General features: G+C 46.4%; 2 gene segments (V, D, J or C); both read left to right on the top strand.

Moving 5' to 3' along the window:
• The first annotated feature begins 2,106 nt into the window (after positions 1-2,106).
• On the top strand, positions 2,107-2,638 carry LOC118641211. The segment is given in 2 exon segments: positions 2,107-2,219; positions 2,305-2,638. Coding segments are annotated over 2 exon segments (380 nt in total).
• Positions 2,639-20,172: 17,534 nt separating this feature from the next.
• On the top strand, positions 20,173-20,663 carry LOC118641210 (the record flags this gene model as incomplete). The annotated part of the segment is given in 2 exon segments: positions 20,173-20,267; positions 20,353-20,663. Coding segments are annotated over 2 exon segments (357 nt in total), but the record flags the coding sequence as incomplete, so codon positions are not given.
• Positions 20,664-26,295: the final 5,632 nt, after the last annotated feature.

Raw genomic sequence — 26,295 nt, 5'->3', positions numbered from 1 at the left:
GAAGGCCTGTGTCAGCTACAGGGGAGGCCTTTGTTTCACTCTCCCCCTGACCTGGAAAGAGGAGACACCTGCTTAAAAAAATATTTTTCTTTTGTTTATTGACTTAGAGAGGAAGGGAGAGGGAGAGAGATAGAAACATCAATGAGAGAGAACACTATTGGCCACCTCCTGCATGCCTCCCACTGAGGATTGGGCCCCTAATCTGAGCATTGCCCTGACTGAGAATCAAACTGGTGACCTCTTGGTGCAAGGGTCAATGCTCAGCCACTGAGCAACATTGGCCAAACAAGATGCCTGCTTTTTATCCCCAATAAAAAGTAATTATCTATGGACAACAAACATGTCTATAGAAAATAAGAACAACTATAAGTAAGAAAATGATGATGATGGTGATGATGATGATTTTGGTGAAGCTGGTGATGATGGTGATGACCATGCACTGAGACAGGGTCCTGGTCAATGACACGAGGGCCCCTCACACAGACACACCAGCACCATGGCTCCTGCAGGGAGGGGTGTCCACTCTTCCCTCTAAGTGCTGAGGGATTTCATAAACAGATTCCAGTGAGTTGTGCAGCTTGGGTGAAGCATGGTGTGACCATGGAAGTAATGACGCCCAGGTGATAAAGTGCTAACACCCAGGAGCTGGGAAGTTGTTATGTCACAGACAGAGACACTATAAGCAGGTGCATGTGGGTAATAGGAATCCCCTTCCACCCCTGTGCAATAACACGTTCTGAACACCCTCGAAATCCCGAGTGTCCCCACAGAGTTCCAGTCAGTCCACCCTCCCTCTGCAGGAGCCCTAGCGTCCCTCTCGGCTCTGTGCTGTGGAGCCACTTGTAGTTTAACCCGAAGGCACTGCTCATAGCTAAGGCCACTGCTGTTTGTAGGTGCATGTGGGTAATAGGAATCCCCTTCCATCCCTTTGCAATGACACGTTCCTTATTTCCCTTGATCCCTGCCTGCAGAACCTTTAACATTTCTATTCTGACAAAATCCTGGTCATAATCACTCAGGTGTTTCCTACGATGACAGAAGCTGTGTCTATCAGGCCCTGCACGTCCTCCTGGGTCGTCACAGGAAGAGGTTTAAACCCACATGTCCAGTAACACTCTGTCCATGAACATCAGGTATATTTCTGTCCTTTGATGCAGAACTACATTCAGCTTCCTCCCCTCACCCAGGTCCAAGTCCCATCCAGTTCTGAGCAGTTTCCCAGCAGCCCTCACCCCTGGTGCCAGGATCTCTCTGTCCCTGTGGCTGCTGCAGCCGATGCCCCTGGACCGTGAGGCTCAGCACATCCTGGGGTCTGTGTGATTCACAAAAACAGGCCCAGTACAGAAAATAGGGGTGAATTAGACTTTGCTATATTAAATACATTTATCCCACCAGATTCCATTAAGGGAATGAAAAGTCAAGCTCCACAGAGAGATAACATTTCCAAATTATGTGTCTGGTGGGAGAATGTGTCCATCATGCATTAAGGATGTTATATATTCTGCGGTAGATCCTGGCATTTCTGAACAACTGACCATGCCCAGGGGTCAAAAGGAAGGAGACTGGAGTCAGAGATTTTTGGCAGCAATAAAGTTACTCTCTCCGTTCAATTCTATAAAAAAGAAAATCAATAAAAACATGTTTAAATATATTCAAAATATAAGATATTGAGCATAGATGTTCTTTATTTTTATTTTTGCACAAAGATAGATAATATTTGTATGAAATTATGATATACAATTTGGAAATAGTGGGTATACTGGAGAGTTAGGATGCAAAACGTCTCTGAACAAATGCTAATCCCTTTTAAATTAGTTTGAAGGATGTATGGGAAGTTAAAAGTCTAACCTACTCAAGTAGTCCATCATTTCTTCTTATGCTCAGGAAGGTGAGGCCAATATTTGACCACATCCCAATGTCTCTGGAACCAGGGGATCCCCTATCCCTGACTTACATACTGAGTGAGTTCAAAGAAAGAGATGTCCCCACAGGGACCCAGAAGGACCAGGGCAGCCTGACCTCAGTCCTCCACTTATAAGGAACAGGCTGCCCCACATGCAAATCTCTCCCCAAGCTCCAGGGTAAACCCTCCCCTGGGCTGGGGAGGCTCACAGCTCTCTCCTCACACAGGGCTGAGGTCTCTGGGGAAGGCAGAGCCCTGGTCTAGAAGAAGATGAGACTGCTGGGTCTTCTCCTGTGCCTGGTGACAGCCCCCCAAGGTGAGGGTCTCAGAGGTCAGACAGGGGTCTGTGGGGTGGTTGTGACTGCACGTGACTGACAGGGCCTGATGTTCCTTGTCCCCAGGTGTCCTGTCCCAGGTGCAGCTGCAGGAGTCGGGCCCAGGACTGGTGAAGCCCTCACAGACCCTCTCCCTCACCTGCACTGTCTCTGGGGGCTCACTCAGTAGTGGTTACTACTGGAGCTGGATCCGCCAGAAACCAGGGAAGGGGCTGGAATGGATTGGGAACATATATGGTATGGAAGTGGTAGTACTTACTACAACCCGTCCCTCAAGAGCCGCACCACCATCTCCATAGACACGTCCAAGAACCAGTTCTCCCTGCAGCTGAGCTCCATGACCACCGAGGACACAGCCATGTATTACTGTGCGAGACACAGTGAGAGGAAGTCAGTGTGAGCCCAGACACAAACCTCACTGCAGGAGAGGCTACGGCCACCAGGGGGCGCACAGGTTCCCTGAACACAAGGACCATCCAGGAGCTGGTGCAGTTGGAGGTTTGGGCTGGTTTCCTGAGTGGTTTCCTCTTCATGTCACAGTTTCCCTCAGGGAACCTCTCTGGGTTCTTGATTCAGTGTTTACCTCTAACATCACTGAGTTAGAAAAGGCTGTGGTCTATTTGCCAAAGGTACATTTGATAAAGGCTTAAATTCCAAAATATTTGAAAACTACATAAAACTCAACACCAGGAAGACATACAATCCAATTAAAATATGGGCCAATACCCTGAATCGACACTTCTCCAAAGAGGACGTACAGATGGCCATGAGACATATGAAACAATGCTCAGCATTTCTGATCATCAGAGACATGCAAATTGAAACGACAGCTACACCTGCCAGAATGGCTCCTATCAATACCTCAACAAACACCCAGTGCTGGTGAGGACGTGGAGAAACTGACCTGGTGCACTGTTGGTGTGAATGCAGACTAGTGCAGCCACTGTGGAAAACGCTATGGAGTTTCCTCAAAAATAAAAATAAAAATAGGACGTTCAGTCTGACAAACCCCAGAGGATGGGGGTGGCGGGAGGGTAATATAAACCAAATAACTTTCATGCATATCTGCTTAATCAGTGGACATAGACAACAATGCTCTGGGAATGGGAGGTCAAGAGGATGGTGTCTGGGGAAGAAATGGAGAAACATCTAAAACAAAAATAAAGTACCAGAGACGTGGAAGGAGGTTGCAGACTGACAATCTCCAGAAGAGGGGGCGGAGGGAGATAAATTGCAGAACTTATAGGCATGTATGCATGAACAATGGACATGGACAACAAAGTTGGGGACAGCGGGGATGGAGAGGGAGGGGTTATCAGTAGGGGAAAAAAGGAGAAACATCTCTAACAAAAATAAATTAATTAATTAAATTTTAAAAGGGGGAGTAATTAATACAAAAAAATAACAATAGAACAGCTTTTTAACCCAGAACACCAACCTCTGATAATATATCCTAATTATTCCTAAACGTAAATCAGAAAGAACATATACACCCCATGTTCATAGCAGTGTTACTTACAATACCCAAGATCTGAAAACCGCCCAGTTGCCCATGTAGTGTGTCCTGGGAGTGAGGGTTCCTGTCAGGGATGAAGTTCCCTCTCCTGTGAGCATATCTGTGCTGGGAACCTCTATGATTTGCCTTCCTCTGACCCCAACATCACTGAAAATATTTGACTGAGGACAGAGGTCAGTTAACCTGCTGCCTTTACAATTTCCACATATGAAAGATTCTGAATTGGACACATGAATAATTACTCTTTTATTCTCAATCATTTCTCCATGTAAAAATATGAATATGTCTGATATAATTATTTGCAGTCTCTGCAATAAGCCATGGACTTGCACAAGAAAAAAGTTTCAGGAGGGACAAAGGCGCAATTACAAAATTGTCAACATCAAAAATCAGGGGTCTCCTATCCAAGTACTAACTAGATCAGACACTACTTAGCTCTGAAAGAGTTTAGCAAAGATTGCAAGAAAAAGGTTTCTAGCACTAACCTAAACAAAGGCATGTAGCACAGTGCTACTCAGAATTTGTAAGAAATATCATTTTAACAAATAAAAAAGAAAAAAGAATCAAGGGTATCTCAATGACATGTTCCTGGGATATAGTTCCTTGGATCAAAGTTACAATATAAAGAAATAAGATACTGAAAATAAATGTCCTTTATTTTGTGATTTTCAAACCAACCTAGATATCATCTGGCTATATAAAATTATGTTTATAGAAATAGAACTTTTCACAAAAATATTTGACAGTTCTGTAGATATTAGAGAGCTGGGTTTAAGAAATTATCTAAACAGCCCTGGCCGGTTTGGCTCAGCGATTAGAGCGTCGGCCTGCGGTCTGGAGAGACCCGGGTTCGGTTCCCACTAAGGGCACATACTTCGGTTGCAGTTTGTCCCCGGCCCTGGTTGGTCGTGCGGGTGGCAGCCACTCGATGTGTCCCTTCACGTCGATGTTTCTCTCTCTCTCTCCCTTCCTCTCTCTCCCTCCCACTCTATCTGTACAAAAAATGGAAAAATACCCTCGGGTGAGGGTAAAAAAAAAAAGAAATGAACTAAACAAACTTAATCCCTTTGGATATATTTGAAAGAGGCGTGAGAAATTAAAAATGTAATCTAATTAAGTCATCCACCACTTATCGGAAATGACCACAGACATTAAGCGGACTCCAGTGTATCCTGTGTACCAGGAGATCCCCTCCCTATACCTGACAACTGTACTAAGTGATTTCAAGAAGAGAAATCCTACACATTAGCAACAGAAGGACCAAGGAAGCCTGACAGTCCCCCCACTTATAAGGAACAGGATTCCCCACATGCAAATTTCTCCCCAAGCTCCAGGGTAAATCCTCCCCTGGGCTGGGGAGGCTCACAGCTCTCTCCTCACACAGGGCTGAGGTCTCTGGCCTGGTTGTGACTCCACGTGACTGACAGGGTCTGATGATCCTTGTCCCCAGGTGTCCTGTCCCAGGTGCAGCTGCAGGAGTCAGGCCCAGGACTGTTGAAGCCCTCGCAGACCCTCTCCCTCACCTGGGCCATCTCTGGGGACAGTGTCTCTAGTAAGAGTGCCACATGGAACTGGCTCAGGCAGCCCCCAGGGAGAGGTCTCCAGTGGCTGGGAAGGACATACTACCGTTCCAAGTGGTATAGAGAGTACACCCCATCTCTCCAAGGTCGGTTAATAATTGACCCAGACACGTCCAAGAACCAGTTCTCCCTGCAGCTGAGCTCCGTGACCACCGAGGACACGGCCGTGTATTACTGTGCGAGACACACAGTGAGGGGAAGTCAGTGTGAGCCCAGACACAAACCTCCTGAGGGGACAGGAGGGCGGGGCTGCAGGGGGCGCTCTGAACACCAGGGGGCGCTTGGAACACCAGGGGGCGCTCAAAACCACCAACACAGGGCCCAGACCTGGAGCAGGTGCAGAGTTAAGCAAAGACACAATATCGTGCTGTTGAATTAGTATTGTTTCAAGGCTCAGCAACAGAGATCACAGGAAGCCCTTTACTTTATCTACTTTCCAGGATTGTATTTGTGAACAAAAAAGGAAGCTCTGTAGTAAATCTGACAAAATTCAGTGACTGAAAGTAACCTTCCAGGATGATCTGATCACACCCGACCCATAGAACTACTTCCCTAAAAGGTTTAGCTTTGCCATAAGCAAATCCACCCATAGTTCTTGTGTATCTAGGTTAACACACCCTTGGAATAAGCATGACCACCCTCAAGAGAGCAAACCTTCTGAACTATCCCGGAATCCCACCCCCACCTCGCTTCCTCCCACTTCCTGGTCGTAATCTCCCTCACTTGACCTCCTTCGTTCCAAATGCATAAAGAAAGCTGCACACCTTTGTTCTCCAGAGCATTTGAGACCTTGCTCCCCAGTAATTGTCAGTTTGGCTCAAATAAAATCCTACAAAAACTCTTTACACATGTCGATGTTTCTTCCATCAACATATTGTTTCTTCCCCGTTTGTAGAGAAAAGTACACACGATTATTCAAAACCAGCTACCTCAACAGGAGGAGTTTGCCTTTGGGTTGTCATTGACTTAAGTTTCCCTTTAGAAATGAGGTTTCTGCATGGATCCCCGTTTCAACCTGTGGAACTGTTGCATGTACCTCTTCGGGTTTTGTTGTTGTTTTTAATTTTATTTTGTTACAGATGTTTCTCCTTTTTTACCCCATTGACACCCTCCTCCCAATTCCCCCTGCCCCATCCCCGGCTTTGTTGTCCGTGTCCATTGGTTATGCGTACATGCACAAAATTGTGTGGTTTATCTATATCCTCCCCCAACCAGTCCCTCTTCTGAGTGTTGTCAGTCTGTCCCCTACTCATCAGACTGTTATGTTCATTATATTCCACAAATAAGTGAGATCATGTGATATTTGTCTTTCTCTGCCTAGCTTGTTTCACTTAGAATAATACTCTCCAGATCCCTCCACGTCGTCTCAAAGGATAAGAGAACTTTCTTTCTTACAGCTGCATAGTACTCCATTGTGTATACTCCATTGTGTACCATGGCTTTTCTAATCCATTCGTCTACTGATGGACACTTGGGCTGTTTCCAGATCTTAGCTATTATAAATAGTGCTGCTACAAATATGGGGGTACATATATTTTTTCTGATTGGTGTTTCAGGCTTCTTAGGGTATATTCCTAGAAGTGGGATCACTGGGTCAAATAGAAGTTCAATATTTAATTTTTTGAGGTAACACCATATTGTTTTCCACAGTGGCTGCACCAGTCTGCATTCCCACCAGCAGTGTACTAGAGTCCCCTTTTCTCCACAGACTCACTAACACTTGTTGTTTGATGATTTGTTGATGGCGGCCATTCTGACAGGTGTGAGATGATACCTCATTGTTTAAATTTGCATCGCTCTGATGACTAGTAATGTTGAGCATTTCTTCATATGTCTTTTGACCATTTGTATGTCCTTTTTGGAGAGGTGTCCATTCAGCACTTCTGCCCATTTTTTATTTTATTTTTTTTAAATATTATTTTTGGTTTGTTTGTTTTGTTTTTTTGGGTTTTTTTTTTTATTAATTAATGTTTGTTACAGATGTTTCTCCTTTTTCCCCCACTGATTCCCCCCTCCCACTCCCTCCCTGCCCTTTTCCTAGTTTGTTGTCCATGTCCACTGTTCATGCATACATGCATATAAGTTCTGTGGTTTATCTCTTCCCCACCACCTTCCTATTTAGGGGATTGTCAGTCTGACAATGCCCATTTTTTAATTGGGTTCTTCATCTTCCTTTTGTTGAGTTGTATAAATACTCCATACATTTGGGAAATTAACCTCTTAACTGAAGGATCATTGGCAATGATTTTCTTTCATACAGTGATTTGCCATTCCATTATTGATGGTTATTTATTCTGCTGTGTAGAAGCCTTTTAGTTTGATGTAGTCCCATGTGTTCATTTTTTTTCTTTGTTTCTGTTGCCTTAGGTGATGTATAAGTGGAAATTCTCCTGAGTATGATGTCTGAAATTTTGTTACCTACATTTTCTTCTAGAATTTTTATGGATTCACGAGTCACATTTAAGTCTTTCATCCATTTTGAGTTTATTTTTATGTATGGTGTAAGTATGGTCTAGTTTCATTTCTTTGCATGTAGCTGTCCAATTTTTCCAACACCATTTATCAAAGAGGCTGACTTTACTCCAGTGTATGCTCTTGCCTCCTTTGTCAAATATTTTCTGATTTTGTGTATTTGGGTTCTCTCTCTTTGTTTCTTGGTGAGTCTAGCTAACGGTCCATCAATCTTGTTTATCTTTTCGTAAAACCAAGTCTTTGTTTCATTGACCCTTTGAATTGTTTTTTTGGTCTCCATGTCATTTATTTCTGCTCGGATCTTTACTATTTCCTTCCTTCTACTTACTCTGGGGATTTCTTTCTGTTTGCTTTCTAATTCTTTAAGTTGTGAAGTTAGACAGTCAATTAAAATTTTTTCTTGTTTCTTGAGGTAGGCCTGTAGTGCTACAAACTTCCCTCTCAGAACTGCTTTTCCTGCATCCCATAGATTTTGTGTTGTTCTCTGTTCATTTTCATTGGTTTCATTTTCATTTCCAGGAAGTTTTTAATTTCCTCTTTGATCTCCTTGGTAACGTATTCATTGTTCAATAACATGCTATTTAGCCTCCATGTGTTCAAATGTCTTTGCATGTTTTTGTTGAAATTGAGTTCTAGTTTCATGCCATTGTGATCTGTAAAGAAGCTTGATATGATTTCAGTCTTCTTCACCTTGTAGAGATTTAGTTTGTGTCCTATCATGTGGTCTATGTTTGAGAATGTCCCATGTTCACTTGAGAAATATGTGAATTCTGCAGTTTTGGGGTGTAATTCTCTGTAGATACATTCTATTAAATCCATTTGTTCTAGTGCTTCATTTAGAGTCTCCGTTTTCTTGCTAATTTTTTGTCTAGAGGATCTATCCAGTGATGTCAGCAGGGTGTTGAAGTCCCCTGCTATGATTATATTGCTGTCGATTTTTTCTTTAAAGTCCTCCAGAAGATTTTTAATATATTTTGGTGTTCCTATGTTGGGTGCATATATGTTTATCAAGGTTATATTTTCCTAGTGGATAGATCCTTTCAATATTGTCTAGTGGCCTTCTTTGTCTCTAGTTATGGCCTTCATTTTCAAATCTACTTTATCAGATACAAGTATTGCTACCCAGCTTTTTTTTCTTTCCATTTGACTGGAAGATTTTTTTCCATCCCTTCACTTTCAACCTATATGAGTCGTTTGTTGTAAGGTGGGTCTCTTGTAAACAACATATAAATGAGTCATGCTTTCTTATCCAATCAGCTACTCTGTGTCTCTTTATCGGAGCATTCAGTCCATTTACATTTAAGGTGATTATTGATATATATTTATTTATTGCCATTTTTTTTAGTTTGGTTCTATTTCTCTTCCTATTTTTCTACTAATTACAGCAGTCCTTTTAACATTTCTAGCAGTGCTGGTTAGGTGCTAATGTATTCCCTTAGCCTTTTTATGTCTGGGAAGCTCTTTATTTGATCTTCAATTTTGAATGACAGCCTTGCTGGGTAGAGTAGTCTTGGATTCAGATCCTTGTTTTTCCTGACCTTGATTACTTCATGCCATTCCCTTCTGGCATATAGTGTTTCTTTTGAGAAGTCAGCTGAGAGCCTTATGGGAGTTCCTTTGTAGGTAACCTGTTGCTTATCTCTTGCTGCTTTTAGGATTCTCTCTTTGTCTTTAATTTTTGGCATTTTAATTACTATGTATCTTGGTGTGGACCTGTTTAAGTTCTTACTTGGGGCTCTCTGTGCTTCTTGAACTTGAATGCCTTCTTCCTTCACCAAATTAGGGAATTTTTCTGTCACTATTTCTTCGAATATATTCTCTAACCCTTGCTAATTTTCTTCTTCTTCGGGGACCCCTATGACGCGAATGTTATTATGTTTCCACTTGTCCCACAGTTCTCTAAAGCTGTCTTCCTGTTTTTCAACTGTTTTTTCCTTTTGTTTTTCTATTTGGTTGATTTTTTCTACCCTATTTTCTAATTCACTGATCCGTTCCTCAGCTTCCTCTACTGTGCTCTTTAGAGCTTCCCATGTATTCTTTATTTCTGATGTGTCATTCTTGATTTCTTCTTGGTGGTTTTTAATTTCCAATTGGTCAATTTTCATCATCTCTATGTCCTTACTCATGCTGTTGAGCTTCCTCAAGATTATGGCTCTAAATTCTAGTTCTGTTAACTTGCTTAACTACTCCACATTTATCTCATCTTTGGTAGAGGTCTCTTGTTCTTTCATTTGGCTTTTGTTCCTGGGTTTTACCATTTTGGCCATCACAGTGGGCTTTGGAGCCTGCCAAGTTTTCCCTGTGGGTGTTGGTGTTCTACTGTTTGTGGCCCCTTTATTGGGTTTGGGTGAGCGTGGGAGTACACACGTTAAACACCACTGTCAACTTTTACTTTCCTGGGGAGCGTTGCTATCCCAGGAATGGTACAGTTATCCTCCAGCTTTTTGCCTGGAGGCTATCAGTAGTGGTTACTTGAAGAGCCTTGGGTTCTCAGTTGAATGAAAAACTCCTTCAGGTGCTCAGTGTAAGAGGATTTCCTGAGGATGGGGCAGCTGCTGGTTGTTAATGGGCCTCAATTAGCATTTCAATGGCCACCATGTGGAGTTGAATCTCTGTGGGAGGGGCCTCCACCTCTCCCCAGGACCCTGGGAAGGAGTAAAATGACCACAGTTCTGCGTGGCTGCACTCAGCAAAAGCTCTTAGCACCCTCCAAAACCCGAGTGTCCCCACACAGTTCCAGTCCAGTCTGCCTTCCCTCTGCCGAGCCCAAGGTGAGTAGCTGCTGCCAATTTAGCCTCTGTCCGGACTCTGCGTCCTGGAGCCGCCTGGGACTTTTAACCTGAGGGCACCTGCTTCCAGCCAAGGGCGGCCGCAGCTTTGGCAACAGCCAAGGGCCTTGCACTCAGCAGAAGCCCCAGGACTAAGCCGCGGTAGCGGGACACCGCTGAGGTGGCAGCAGCTTCCAGCAGAGTCCCCTGGTCCCAGCGAGTTCGTGCGGCACCAGCCGAGGGCTTAGCACGCAGAGTTTGCAGGACTCAGCCGGGGTCGCAGCCAAGGCGGCAGCAGCCTCCCGCCGAGTCCCCTGGTGGCAGCCAGTCTGTGCCAGTCCGTGCGGCACCACCCAAGAGCTTAGCAAGCAGCAGAGTTCGCAGGACTCAGGCGGGGTCTCAAAGGAGGCAGTAGCAGCAACTTCCGGCCGAGTTCCCTGGCCCCTGCCCAGGCCGCTGTGGACCGTGGGCTCCCGGCCCCCTCTCGCGTCCTCGCAAGCCTACCAGGATTGAGTCGGTGTCCCTGGTTATGTGGTCCTCCAAGGTGTCTTTTGTTTGCCCCTTCCTGACGATTTGCCTTTATTTTTGTTGTAAATCCAGTTTGGTCCTGGGAAATGGTCTGTGTAGCTCCGTTCACTCCGCCGCCATTTTTTTGCTTCCGCCTTTTTATATTACATTTATCACTTATTAAAATTGAGAAGGCAGCCCTGGCCGGTATGGCTCAGCGGTTAGAGCATCAGCCTGCGGTCCTGAGAGACCCGGGTTCGGTTCCCGCTAAGGGCGTGTGCCTCGGTTGCAGTTTGTCCCCGGCCCTGGTCGGTTGTGCAGGTGGCAGCCACTCGATGTGTTCCTTTCACATCGATGTTTCTCTCTCTCTCTCTCTCTCTCTCTCTCTCTCTCTCTCTCTCTCTCTCTCTCTCTCTTCCTCTCTCTCCCTCCCACTCTACCTGAACAAAGAATGGAAAAATGTCCTCGGGAGAGGATAAAATAAAATAAAATACGTAAAATAAAATTGAGAAGGCAGAAGTATTTTCCTAAACCAAAACCATTTAACCAGCCCAATTTCAAAACAAAATTATCCTAAATATGTTGTGTTTATGTTCTTCTGTAAATTATAAACAAATGTACCAGTAATTCAAGTTGTTGAAAATGCAGTTCTGTTTCCTCTCTCTTCTCACTTCATATCTGATAAATAGGTGATTAGTTTAAATTCTAATTCAGTGGGTTATATTCCCCTCTAAGTTCAGTTGCAAGCAAACACAATTTGTGTGTGTGTGTGTGTGTGTGTGTGTGTGGTACATGCCCTTAGCGGAAACTGAACCCAGGACTCTGGCCACACCTCATCTCTCCCTTCTCCTCACAAAGGCCCAGGTTCCCTCAGGAACCAGCACTCAGCACACTGGGTTTGGCAGGTGACCTCACTCAGATCCAGGGTGGGCATGGTCTGCCCTTGCGGCAAAGCGTGTGGTGGAAGTGGGGGCTTTGTTCACAAGCAAGTTCACTGAGCTCCCCGGGGCCCTGTTATGCAGCTGAGGGAGCGGTCCGGGCTGCGGCCACCTGCAGGGGGACAGCCGAGCACGGACAGTGGACAGTGCACGGGGCCGCTCTGCAGCTGTGAAGGGAGGCGCCCTCCACCCCCAACGATGACTTCGTGCCTCACACTTCTGCCCAGAGTTTTGCTCCCAAAAACCAACGGGTTCCTTTTTTTTTTTTCATGATGGACATTCTCCCAATTTGAGAGACTGGGAAAACAGAACTTTTGCACACTAACAACAGTAAAGTCAGGGGAGATCTGTGGTTCTGGGAAGGCAGTTGCATGCTTGCAACGGTGTCGGCTGCTGTAGGGTGGGGGCGGCCTCTCCTATCTCATCCCGTTTGCAAGCTCGAGTTTTGTGTGCGATCTAATTGGGAACATAACAGAGAATCATTTAGTCTCAGAAGAAAAAAGTCCTTCCGATACAAATGCTTATTCCCAAACCCCAGGAGGGCAACGTGGCCCACAGTGGGTGAAGGAGACTGAGAGGAAGCCCAAACCACAGCGCCTTTGGAGCACCACTCATGGGGTCCTCATCGAAACCCCAAGAATGGAGGAATCTCGATTCCGGAAGGCTACACCAAGAGGAATAGGACCGGGTTGTCAGGGTCTCCGTAAGGAGAAGGGAAGGGTGGGTCAGGAAAATATCCACGTGGTTGCATTCCTGAGTCCTTTCCCTTCTGGGGTCACCCACAGGATGACAAGGTCAGGCATGCAGCCCAGGGTCGCCCCTGCACTGTTCTATCCAGACTGCATGCACACTGGGCTCTCCTTCTGCTCATAGGAGAGGGGCCTTGCCTGGCATGTTTAGGGAGATGCCCAAAATCCAAGTGTCTGAGAGAGCAACCCAGCAGCTCCTCGTGAACTCTGAGCCAAGCTACGTTTTATCCCTGATCATTCTTCAGGGTTTTTCTCAGTAGAGAGGAACACTGAGACTTTTGCATGTACCTGCTTTTGCTTCCATGTGACTACAAGCAACATTGTGTCTCTGTATTTGCAGGTGTCCAGTGTGAGGTGCAGCTGGTGGAGTCTGAGGGAACAGTGATGCAGCCTGGGGGAGGTCTCTGAGACTCTCCTGTGCAGCCTCTTAGTTCACCTTCAGTAGCTCCTGGGTGATCTGTGTCCGCCAGGCTCTAGGGGAGGGGCTGGAGTGGTTTGGTTTTATAAAAGACCCTGAAAATGGCCTCACAACTGAGTATTTTGGATCTGCAAAAGCAGGTTTATTATTCTTAGAGATGATCCAAAGAGCACACTGTGTCTGCAAATGAAGAGCCTGAGAGCAGAGGACACAGCTGTACATTATTGTGCAGGAGACACAGTGAGGGGAAGTCAGACACAAAGCTCCCTGGGGTAGACAGGAGGGCTTGGCTGCAGGGGATGCTCAGGCCCACCAGGGGGTGCTGAGGACCATCAGAGGAGGGCATTCACCACCACCAGAGGAAGCTCAGGACCATCACAGGAGGGCACTCACAACCACCAGGTGGAGCTCAAGACAATCAGCGGAGGACACTCACATCCACCAGAGGAAGCTCAAGACAATCAGCGGAGGGCACTCACAACCACCAGAGGAATCTCAGGACCTTCAGAGGAGGGCACTCAGAACCACCATGGGGAGCTCAAGACCATCAGAGGAGGGTACTCACAACCACCATGGGGAGCTCAAGACCATCAGAGGAGGGCACTCACAACCACCATGGGGAGCTCAAGACAATCAGCGGAGGACACTCACATCCACCAGAGGAAACTCAAGACAATCAGCGGAGGGCACTCACAACCACCAGAGGAATCTCAGGACCTTCAGAGGAGGGCACTCAGAACCACCATGGGGAGCTCAAGACCATCAGAGGAGGGCACTCACAACCACCATGGGGAGCTCAAGACCATCAGAGGAGGGCACTCACAACCACCATGGGGAGCTCAAGACCATCAGAGGAGGGTACTCACAACCACCATGGGGAGCTCAAGACCATCAGAGGAGGGCACTCACAACCACCATGGGGAGCTCAAGACCATCAGAGGAGGGCACTCACAACCACCATGGGGAGCTCAAGACCATCAGAGGAGGGTACTCACAACCACCATGGGGAGCTCAAGACAATTAGCAGAGGGCACTCACATCCACCAGAGGGAGCTCAGGACCATCACAGGAGGGCACTCACAACCACTCTGGGGAGCTCAAACAATTAGCGGAGGGCACTCACATCCACCAGTGGAAGCTCAGGACCATCAGAGGAGGGTACTAACAACCACCATGGGGAGCTCAAGACCATCAGAGGAGGGCACTCACAACCACCATGGGGAGCTCAAGACCATCAGAGGAGGGTACTAACAACCACCATGGGGAGCTCAGGACCATCAGAGGAGGGCCCTCACTACCACCATGGGGAGCTCAAACAATTAGCGGAGGGCACTCACATCCACCATGGGGAGCTCAAGACCATCAGAGGAGGGCACTCAGAACCACCATGGGGCTCTCAGGACCACCAGGGAGTAATTAGGGCACCAGGGGACACTCAGGACCACCAGAGACAAGCAGAACAACTAGGTACATTCAGGACCCACTAAACTCAAGAGTCCAGCCTCAGAGGCAGGTGCAAAAGGATAGGTGAAAAGGGGGTGTCCTTTCCAAGTGTGTTTCCTTTTCATAACAAAAAATAAAATAATGAATCTCCAGGAACTCTGTGTAACCTGCTGCCACCAACACGCCGTTCCTTGGACCCAGAGCAGGGTGTTTCAACTATGCAGTCATGAGCATGGGCAGGGGGCAGGGCTTGTGCAACAAGCAGACACACTTGTGACATCACCCAGCCTGAGGTGCTCGGGCAGCACACTAAGCAATCCCAGCCACCTCTCATCCTTATCTTTCATTCATTCTTATTGCTTCATGGCCACAACCACTGTTGAGTTCCTTGTCACCCCAGCCCTGTGGCGGGCCCTGGGAGAAAAAGCAGGGTCTGGGCTCTCACAGTTCCTTCTGGTTGAGTCTCAAAATCCCTGGTCAAGTGTGAGAGGAAGACAATGCTATGCTTGGCCAGGGAAGGGTGTAAGGGGCCAGAGGGAGTGCTCTTGCTAAGAATTTATTGGCTGGGAAGGAAGTGGAGAGCTTCTGTCACCCACTCTCAGTGGAGCCTGCGGGGCTCAGTAGGAGACCTGTGGAGGATTTAGACAACCTCTTGCTTCTATCTCCATCCACATGACTGGGTCGTACGGTAGGGAGGGTCCAGGAGAACTGAGCGAGCATGGAGCTGGGGATGGAGTGCACAGCGGCTCACCATGCAGTGCATCACCAGAGCACATGGACACCTCTGTCCTGCTCTGATACCATATGGTGCTAGCCATGGGACTTCTTCATTCAGGAAAGCATGGCCTGTCCCTAGGAGAATGAATGGCAGTAAATCAATATGCCAATTTCCAAATTATATGCCAAGATGATACTCCAAAGATAAGTGTAAGAAGCAAAATACATGTGATGTGATATACGTGTCATTCACGACATAAGGGTCACAAGCAAAATGTGGCATAAGCATCATAAGTCACATTCATGATCAAGCAGTAGACACACCATTAGTAGAAACATGTCACAAGTGGCACATGTATTATTAGTGACACATGAGACAAGTGATGTGTCAACAGTGACATGGGAAGTGATGTGCATGTTGTGATTGCCATGTTTGTCACAATCAATGTGTGCACCATGTGTTACAACCAGACCGTGTGCAAGCTCGGCATGTTGTCAGAAATCAACATGTGTAAAGTGAAGTGACATGTGTGTCAGGGTGAATGGGCATGCCTCGTGATTGCCGCCCATGTCGAAATTGGCACACATGTCACAACCCACATGTGTGCTGTAATAGACATGTGGAATGCATCTCGTATCTATATGCATGTTGCACTCAATATGTGGGTCGCCATCAACGTGGGTCAGAAATCATACCTGTGTCACAACCAACATGCATGTCAGTCAACACGTGTCAAAATTAAAATGTGTTTCACAAGTGATATACATGTTTTGAGTAACATGGGCATCACCATTGACATGTGTGTCAAAAATGACTATGCCGAGACCATGTGTCACAATGATGCATCACAATTGACACGCATGTCAGTAGTTACATGTGCCAAATCAACATGTATTCCAAGTGACATTCATGTAAGAAGTGTTTTCTGCCACAACCAATACACAGCACAACACATGTACATTTCGTGATGGGCATGGGTATCAGAAGTGACTTGTGTTTTACAATCGCATCTGCCATTAGTGCCCCATGACCATCTTGTGCTGTGCATGTTGTGTGTAATGTGTGTTACAGGTTGAATTCATATTATGAGTGACACATGTTTGTGCTGTGTGCATATCATATCTGAGATACATGCCATTTATGATGTGCATGTCATGTGTGGACTCCATTGGAGACAACACGCGTGTCATAATTTGACATTCATGATTTGGAGTGATACAAATAATGCTATAGGAGCAAAAATGTCCAAGTCTAATCATGAATTTGTGTAAGCAATCTTGTTAGTTAAGCATGTGCTTAAATTAGAAGCTACCACCCTGGCTGGTTTGGCTCAGCAGTTGGAGTGTCAGCCTGCCAACCAGAGAGTCCCAGGTTTGGTTCCTTTCAGGGGCACATACCAAAAAGAAACCAAAAAAATAGAGATTATCTGTAAATTTTTACTATGTAGGCACCTACCTGTGTTTGATCTGCTGCTAAAGGACAGCGCTGGGCTCCTGCCTCATTTCTAGGAGGGCACTGGGAGGCCAGAGTCCAGCTCATTCCGGTGTCACTGGGAACCAGTTGCCCCGAAGTTCACTTCAAGTTTACTCTCACATCCAAAGTGTAGAGAGTTCCAACAGTCCTGCCTCTTCTCCAATACTGAGTACTTCTCTTTTTGTTTATCCTTTCTTATTGTTTCCTAAATCCTGGGTCATCCAGGCAGACAATCATCACACATTTCCCTGTAGGAGGCGGCGGGCAGAGGGAGATGTCAGAAAGCAAGGCCAGAGGGGGTGGGGGGGCAGAGTGGGCCCCGCTGCTTCGAAGACAAAAAAAGGGTCTGTGCTCTGGGAGCTGGAACAGGACAGGAACAGACCCCTGGAGCTTCTGGGAGGGCAGCCCTGCCCCTCAGCTCTGGGCGGACTCCAGGCTCTTCCTCTCGGGAACAGACACCAGCTCTCAGGTTTGGACAAGGTCCCCTATTCCCATGGGCATAAGAGCCCCAGACGCGGAGGGGGGTCTTGGTTCTAAGCAGAGCTGACATCCCTGGGGTTACCTCAGCTTTTGAGAAGGCCGTGGGGTTGGCTCTGATCACCCCAGGTGCTGACAGGCGCCTCCTCCTCCCTGGGTCTTGTGCCCCAGTGTTTCATCATCTCACCTCGACACAGGAGGATCTCAGTGACGACTCAGAGGGGAGAATCCATCTCAGAGATCACTCAGGAGTGTATCCTGTGTGTTCACACAGCCTCCTAGGACTACAGGGGTTTGCTGGGCTTTGTTTCCCTCTTTTCAATGACAGGTGAAAACCTCCCCTCCGTGGGGACTGAGTGTCCCTCATTGTCACCAGGCCCTGAGGGATGGGAGGAGCTCAGTGTGCACAGAGCTCAGGGACCTGGCAGGGACTCAGCAGTAATGTAAAAGAAAATAGTGTACGGCTACATATTCAAGTTAAAATTATATAAAATGAGTAAGAATTGAGATAAAGTATCAGTACCTGAGTACAAAACTAGGTCTAGAGAAAATGATTATAAAAAAGCAGTATTGGTGATGGTGACGATGGTGGTGGTGGTAACATGACAATGGAATTGGACAGGGGTCCTCATCGAAGGTCCGGGGTGGAATCTGTATGTACCCAAGGTCCTCAGCGCTGTGGAAGGCCTGTGTCAGCTACAGGGGAGGCCTTTGTTTCACTCTCCCCCTGACCTGGGAAGAGGAGACGCCTGCTTTAAAATTTTTCTATTGTTTCTTGATTTAGAGAGAAAGGAAGGGAGAGGAGAGAAAGATCTGACATCAATGAGAGAGAACACTATTGGCCACCTCCTGCATGCCCCCACTGCGGATTGAGCCCACACTCTGAGCATTGCCCTGACCAAGAATTAAACTGGCGGCCTCTTGGTGCAAGGGTCGATGCTCAACCACTGAGCAACACTGGCCAGGCAAGACGCCTGCTTTTTATCCCCAATAAAAAGTAATTCTCTCGCCCTGGCCAGTTTGGCTCAGCGGTTAGAGCATCGGCCTGCGGTCCAGAGAGACCCTGGTTTGGTTCCCGCTAAGGGCACGTACTTCGGTTGCAGTTTGTCCCCGGCCCTGGTTGGTCGTGCGGGTGGCAGACACTCGATGTGTCCCTTTCACATCGATGTTTCTCTCTCTCTCCCTTCCTCTCTCTCCCTCCCACTCTATCTTTCCAAAAAATGGAAAAATACACTCGGTTGAGGATTAAAAAAAAAAAAGTAATTCTCTGTGGAGAACAAACATGTCTATAGAAAATGAGAACAACTATAAGTAAGCAAATGATGGTGATGAGGATGATGATGATGATGAGGAGGATGGTGATATTATGGTGAAGCTGGTGATGATGGTGATAACGATGGACTGAGACAGGGTCCTGGTCAATGATATGATGGCTCCTCACACAGACACACCAGCACCATGGCTCCTGCAGGGAGGGGTGTCCACTCTTCCCTCTAAGTGTTGAGGGATTTCATAAACAAACTCCAGTGAGTTGTGCAGCTTGGGTGGAGCATGGTGTAACCATGTGAGTAATGACCCCACAGGTGTCTAGGTCCTAACCCCCTGGACCTGTGCAGTTGTCACCTCACAGACAGAGACATGAAAAACAGAAGCATGTGGGTAACAGGAATGCCCTTCCCCCCCCCCCTTTGCAATGACTTGTTCCTTATTTCCCTTGATCCCTGCCTGCATTTAACCTTTAACATTTCTATTCTGACAAACTCAGTCATAATCACTCAGGTGTTTCCTACGATGACAGAAACTGTGTCTATCAGGCCCTGCACATCCTCCTGGGTCATCACTGGAAGAGGTTTAAACCCACATGTCCAGTAACATGCTGTCCATGAACATCAGGCACATCTCTGTCCTGTGACTCAGAACACGTCCAGCTTCCTCCCCTCACTCAGGTCAAAGTCCCGTCCAGTTCTGGGCAGTTTCCCAGCAGCCCTCACTCCTGGTGCCAGAACCTCTCTGTCCCTGTGGCTGCTGCAGCCGATGCCCCTGGACCGTGAGGCTCAGCACGTCCTGGGGGTCTGTGTGATTCTCCAGACAAGCCCAGCACAGAAAATAGGGGTGAATTAGACTTTGTTAAATTAAATACATTTATCCCACCAGATTCCATTAAGGGAACGAAAAGTCAAGCTATAGAGAGAGATAACATTTCCAAATTATGTCTGGTGGCAGAATGTGTTCATTATACATTAAGGACGTTATATATTCTGTGGTAGATCCCGGCACCTCTAACCAACGGACCATGCCCAGGGCAGAAGGAGAGAAACTGGAGTCAGGGAATTTTGTCAGCGATGAAGTGACCCTCTCCGTTCAACGCTCTAAAAAATAAAATCAATAAAAACATGTTTCAATATAATTAAAATATAAGATATTGAGCATAGATTTCTTTATTTATTATTTTGCACTATGATCGATAATATTTGTATGCAATTATAATATAAAATTTGGAAAAAGTGGGTATATTGGAGAGTTGGGATGCAGAAAGTCTCTGAAAAATGCTAATCACTTTTACATGAGTTTGAAGGATGTATAAGAAGTTAAAAGTCTAACCTACCCATCTAGTCCATCATTTCTTCTTATGCTCAGAAAGGTGAGGCCAACCTTTGACCACATTGCAATGCCTCTTGGTCCAGGGGATCCACTATCGCTGACTTATATTCTGAGTGAGATCAAGGGAAAAGATGGCCACACAAGGCCTCAGAAAAACCAGGGCAGCCAACTTTCAGTTCCTCCACTTATAAGGAACAGGCTGCCCCACATGCAAATTTCTCCCCAAGCTCCAGGGTAAATCCTCCCCTGGGCTGGGGAGGCTCACAGCTCTCTCCTCACACAGGGCTGAGGTCTCTGGGGAAGGCAGAGCCCTGGTCTAGAAGATGAGACTGCTGGGTCTTCTCCTGTGCCTGGTGACAGCCCCCCAAGGTGAGGGTCTCAGAGGGCAGACAGGGGTCTGTGGGGTGGTTGTGACTGCACATGACTGACAGGGCCTGATGCTCCTTGTCCCCAGGTGTCCTGTCCCAGGTGCAGCTGCAGGAGTCGGGCCCAGGACTAGTGAAGCCCTCGCAGACCCTCTCCCTCACCTGCACTGTCTCTGGTTACTCCATCAGCAGTGGTTACTGGTGGAGCTGGATCCGCCAGAAACCAGGGAAGGGGCTGGAGTGGATGGGGTGCATAGGTTATGATGGTAACACTTACTACAGCCCGTCCCTCAAGAGCCGCACCTCCATCTCTAGAGACACGTCCAAGAACCAGTTCTCCCTGCAGCTGAGCTCCGTGACCACCGAGGACACGGCCGTGTATTACTGTGCGAGAGACACAGTGAGGGGAAGTCAGTGTGAGCCCAGACACAAACCTCACTGCAGGAGAGGCTGCGACCACCAGGGGGCGCTCAGGTTCCCTGAACACAAGGACCATCCAGGAGCTGGTGCAGTTGAAGGTTTGAGCAGGTTTCCTGAGTGGTTTCCTCTTCATGTCAGTTCCCCTCAGGGATCCTCTCTGGATTCTTGATTCAGTGTTTACCTCTAACATCACTGAGTTAGAAAAGGCTGTGCTCTATTTGCCAAAGGTACATTTGATAAGGGCTTAAATTCCAAAATATTTAAAAACTACATAAAACTCAACACCAAAAAATGCATACAACACAATTGAAATATGGGCCAATGCCCTGAATCGACACTTCTCCAAAGAGCACGTACAGACGGCCATGAGACATATGAAACAATGCTCAGCATTTCTGATCATCAGAGACATGCAAATTGAAATGACAACTACACCTGCCAGAATGGCTCCTGTCAATACCTCAACAAACACCCAGAGCTGGTGAGGACGAGGGGAAACAGAACCCTGGTGCACTGTTGGTGTGAATGCTGACTGGTGCAGCCACTGTGGAAAACGCTGTGTTTTTTCCTAAAATAATCAATCAAGCAATCAATCCAAAAACGTACCTTTATCTGACAAGCCACGGGAGAGGGGAACGACGGGAGGGTGATATAAATCAAAGAACTTACATGCATACATGCTTAACCAATGGACACAGTGAGGGAAAGTCAGTGTGAGCCCAGACACAAACCTCCTGAGGGGGAAGGAGGGTGGGGCTGCAGGGCGCGCTCAGGACACCAGGGGGCGAACAAGACACCAGGGTGGGGCACAGGACCAACCTTACAAGGCCCAGACCTGGAGCAGGTGCAGAGTTAAGCAAAGATAAAATTTTGTGCTCTGTTGAATTAGTATTGCTTCAAGGCTCAGCAACAGAGCTCACAGAAAGCCCTTTTCTTTATCTACTTTCAGCGGTTGTATTAGTGAACAAAAAAGGGAGCTCTGTAGTAAATCTGACAAAATTCAGTGACTGAAAGTAACCTTGAACAATGATCTGATCACATCCCACCCATAAAACTTCTTCCCTAAAAGGTTTAGCTTTGCTGTAAGCAAACCCACTATTGTTCTTGTGTATCTAGGTTAACACACCCTTAGAATAAGCATGACCACCCTCAAGAGAGCAAACCTCCTTAACTATCCCGGAATCTTACCCCCACCTCGCATCCTCCCACCTCCCAGTCCTAATCTCCCTCACCTGCCCTCCTTCGTTCCTAATGCATAAAGGAAGCTGCAGACTGTGGTTCTCAGAGCATTTGAGACCTTGCTCCCCAGTAATTGTCACTTTGGCTCAAGTAAAATCTTACAAAACTTCTTTACACATGTCAATGTTTCTTACATCAACATATTGTTTCTTCCCCGTGTGTAAAGTACACACGATTATTCAAAACCTGCTCCCTCAGCAGGAGGAGTTACAGACTTTGCAAGCACTGGAGAAAAAAACAAGTTTGCCTTTGGGTTGTCATTGACTTAAGGTTCCCTTTAGAAATAAGGTTTCTGCATCGATGACCATTTCAACCTGTGGAACTTTTGCATGTACCTCTTCGGATTTTGTTATGGTTGTTGTTGTTTTTAATTTTATTTTGTTATAGATGTTTCTCCTTTTTTACCCCATTGACACCCTCCTCCAATCCCCCCTGCCCCATCCAGGATTTGTTGTCCGTGTCCATTGGTTATGCGTACATGCATATAAGTTCTGTGGTTTATCTATTTCCTCCCCCAACTAGCCCCTCTTCAGAGTGTTGTCAGTCTGTCCCCTACTTCCATGTTTCTGGGTCTACCCTATTCCTCAGACTGTTATTTTCATTATATTCCACAAATAAGTGAGATCATGTGATATTTGTCTTTCTCTGCTTAGCTTGTTTCACTTAGAATAATACTTTCCAGGTCTCTCCACATCGTCTCAAAGGATAAGAGACCTTTCTTTCTTACAGCTGCATAGTACTCCATTGTGTATATGTACCACAGCTTTTCTAATCCATTCATCTACTGATGGACACTTGGGCTGTTTCCAGATCTTGGCTACTATGAATGGTACTGCTATGAACATGCGGGTACATATATTCTTTCTGATTTGTGTTTCATCTTCTTAGGGTACATCCCTAGAAGTGAGATCATGGGGTCAAATGAAAGTTCAATTTTTAAGTTTTTGAGGTAACACCATATTGTTTTCCACAGTGACTGCACCAGTCTGCATTCCCACCAGCAGTGTACTAGAGTCCTCTTTTCTCCACACCCTTACCAACACTTGTTGTTCGATGATTTGTTGATGGCGGCCATTCTGACAGGTGTGAGATGATACCTCATTGTTTTAATTTGCATCGCTCTGATGACTAGGTCTGGTAGTGCCCATAACATAGCCAATCTGCAAAGACTGAGAGAGATGTTTAGGGATTTTATTTATTTATTTTACCTTTTTATGTTGGTTTTTTTGCTTTTTTGTTTGTTTAGCTTCTGAAATTTAAGAAAATATGTCGAAACATGAGCTGAACATGATATTAAAAAAAAAAAAACAGAAGTTTGTCCTGGCCAGTTTTGCTCAGCAGTTAGAGTATAGGCCCACACACCAGTAAATTGCTAGTTCAGTTCTGGTCAAGGGCAAGTACCATGGTTGTGGTTCATCCATGGTCCTGGTCGGGTCATGTGGGAGGCAACCAGTTGATGTGGCTCTATAACATTGCTGTTTCTCTCTGTCTTGCTCTCTCTCTCCCTCCCTCCCACTCTATCTCATGATAAATAGAAAAGTATCCTCTGGTGAGAAATAAAATAAAATTTTTTTAAAAAAGAAACTTCAGCTATCACATACAACAGCAATCCAGTCTTTGCAATAAAAATGTAGCTTGGAAAACTCATTAAACAAGTGGACTACAACAGCCCTCAATAAGCAAGAAACCCAGCAAGTCATGGGGAGGGGGGACATTCAGCTTTCTAGAGTTACGACATTATCTTACTCAAGTATCTGGCTTTCAACAAAGAAAAATCAGAAAGTATACATATAAACAGAGAGTGAGGCCCCTGCACAGGAAAAAATAAATTAATAGAAACATCCCTTAAGGGAGTCTAGATATTGAATTTACTAGATAGACTGTTGTCTTAAATATGCTCAAAAAGCTAGAGGAATTTGATGAGAATATCAATAAAGAGAGAGATATTACAAAAAGGAAACTAACAAATTCTGAACCTGAAAAAGGACCAGGTGTGCAATAAAAATTTCACTAGAGGTGAAAAGGAAACTAACAAATTCTGAACCTGAAAAAGGACCAGGTGTGCAATAAAAATTTCACTAGAGGTGTTCAATGACAGATCTGAGCAGGCAGAGGAAATATTCAGTGAACATGAAGGTGGAACAATTGACTTTATCAAGTCTATGGATCAGAAAGAAAAAAGAATAACCAAAAGGGAACAGAGCCCAAGGAACTTGTGGACACCTTCAAGATGACCAAGATGTGCATTATAGAAATTGTAAGAAGAAGAAGAAGGAGAAGGAGAAGGAGAGGGAGAGGGAGAGGGAGAGGGAGAGGGAGAGGGAGAGGGAGAGGGAGAGGGAGAGGGAGAGGGAGAGGGAGAGGGAGAGGGAGAGGGAGAGGGAGAGGGAGAGGGAGAGGCAGAGGGAGAGGCAGAGGGAGAGGGAGAGGCAGAGGGAGAGGGAGAGGGAGAGGCAGAAATAATATTTGAAGAAATAATGGCCAAAAACTTTCCAAATTGATTTCAAGGGGGGAAAAAGACATGACTGTAAATCGAAGAAGCTCAATGAACTTCAAATAGCATTTTATATTACTTTTATCACTTATTAAAATTGAGAAGGCAGAAGTATTTCCTTAAACAAAAACCATTTAACCAGCCCAATTTCAAAAAAAAAAAAATTATCCTAAGTATGTTGTGTTTATGTTCTTTTGTAAAATTATAAACAAATATACCAGTAATTCAATTTCTAATTCAGTGGGTTATATTCCCCTCTAAGTTCAGTTGCAAGCAAACACAATTTGTGTGTGGTACATGCCCTTAGCGGAAACCGAACCCAGGACTCTGTGGCCACACCACATCTGTCCCTTCTCCTCACAAAGGCCCGGGTTCCCTCAGGAACCATAACTCAGCACACTGGGTCTGGGCAGGTGATCTCACTCAGATCCAGGGTTGGCATGGTCTGCCCCTGGGGCAAAGCGTGTGGTGGAAGCGGACTGAGCCGTCACAAGCAAGTGCACTGAACTCCCCAGGGCCCTGTTATGCAGCTGAGGGAGTGGTCCGGGCTGCGGCCGCCTGCAGGGGTACGGCCGTGCACGGACAGTGGACAGTGCGGAGCACGGACAGTGGACAGTGCGTGGGGCCACTCTGCAGCTGTGAAGGGAGGCGCCCTCCACCCCCAACGATGACTTGGTGCCTCAAACTTCTGCCCAGGTATTAGCTCCCAAAAACCAACTTGTTCCTTTTATTTATTTATTTATTTATTTATTTTCATGATGGACATTCTCCCAATTTCAGAGACTGAAAAAACAAAACTTTTGCACACTAACAACAGTAAAGTCAGGGGAGATCTGTGGTTCTGGGAAGGCAGTTGCATGCTTGCAACGGTGTCGGCTGCTGTGGGGTGGGGGCGGCATCTCCTATCTCATCCCGTTTGCACGCTCGAGTTTTGTGTGCGATCTAATTGGGATCATAACAGAGAATCATTTAGTCTCAGAAGAAAAATGTCCTTCCGATACAAATGCTTATTCCCAAACCCCAGGAGGGCAACGTGGCCCACAGTGGGTGAAGGAGACTGAGAGGAAGCTCAAACCACAGCGCCTTTGGAGCAGCACTCGTGGGGTCCTCATCGAAACCCCAAGAATGGAGGAATCTCGATTCCGGAAGGCTACACCAAGAGGAATAGGACCAGGTTGTCAGGGTCTCCGTAAGGAGAGGGGACGGGTGGGTCAGGAAAATATCCACGTGGTTGCATTCCTGAGTCCTTTCCCTTCTGGGGTCACCCACAGGATGACAAGGTCAGGCATGCAGCCCAGGGTCGCCCCTGCACTGTTCTATCCAGACTGCCTGCACACTGGGCTCTCCTTCTGCTCGTAGGAGAGGGGCCTTGCCTGGCATGTTTAGGGAGATGCCCAAAATCCAAGTGTCTGAGAGAGGAACCCAGCAGCTCCTCGTGAACTCTGAGCCAAGCTACGTTTTATCCCTGATCATTCTTCAGGGTTTTTCTCAGTAGAGAGGAACACTGAGACTTTTGCATGTACCTGCTTTTGCTTCCATGTGACTACAAGAAACATTGTGTCTCTGTATTTGCAGGTGTCCAGTGTGAGGTGCAGCTGGTGGAGTCTGGGGGAGCCTTGGTGCAGCCTGGGGGGTCTCTGAGACTCTCCTGTGCAGCCTCTGGATTCACCTTCAGTAGCTCTTGGATGAACTGAGTCCGCCAGGCTCTAGGGAAGGGGCTGGAGTGGTTTGGTTTTATAAAAGACCCTGACAATGGCCTCACAACTGGGTATTTTAGATCTGCAAAAGCAGGTTTATTATTCTTAGAGATGATCCAAAGAGCACACTGTGTCTGCAAATGAACAGCCTGAGAGCAGAGGACACAGCTGTACATTATTGT

The sequence above is a fragment of the Molossus molossus genome, unplaced genomic scaffold, assembly GCF_014108415.1.
Source record: "Molossus molossus isolate mMolMol1 unplaced genomic scaffold, mMolMol1.p scaffold_m16_p_27, whole genome shotgun sequence".
Lineage (NCBI taxonomy): Eukaryota > Metazoa > Chordata > Mammalia > Chiroptera > Molossidae > Molossus > Molossus molossus.
Note: the sequence above shows the minus strand (reverse complement) of the source record. Positions and strands in the feature narration are given on the sequence as shown.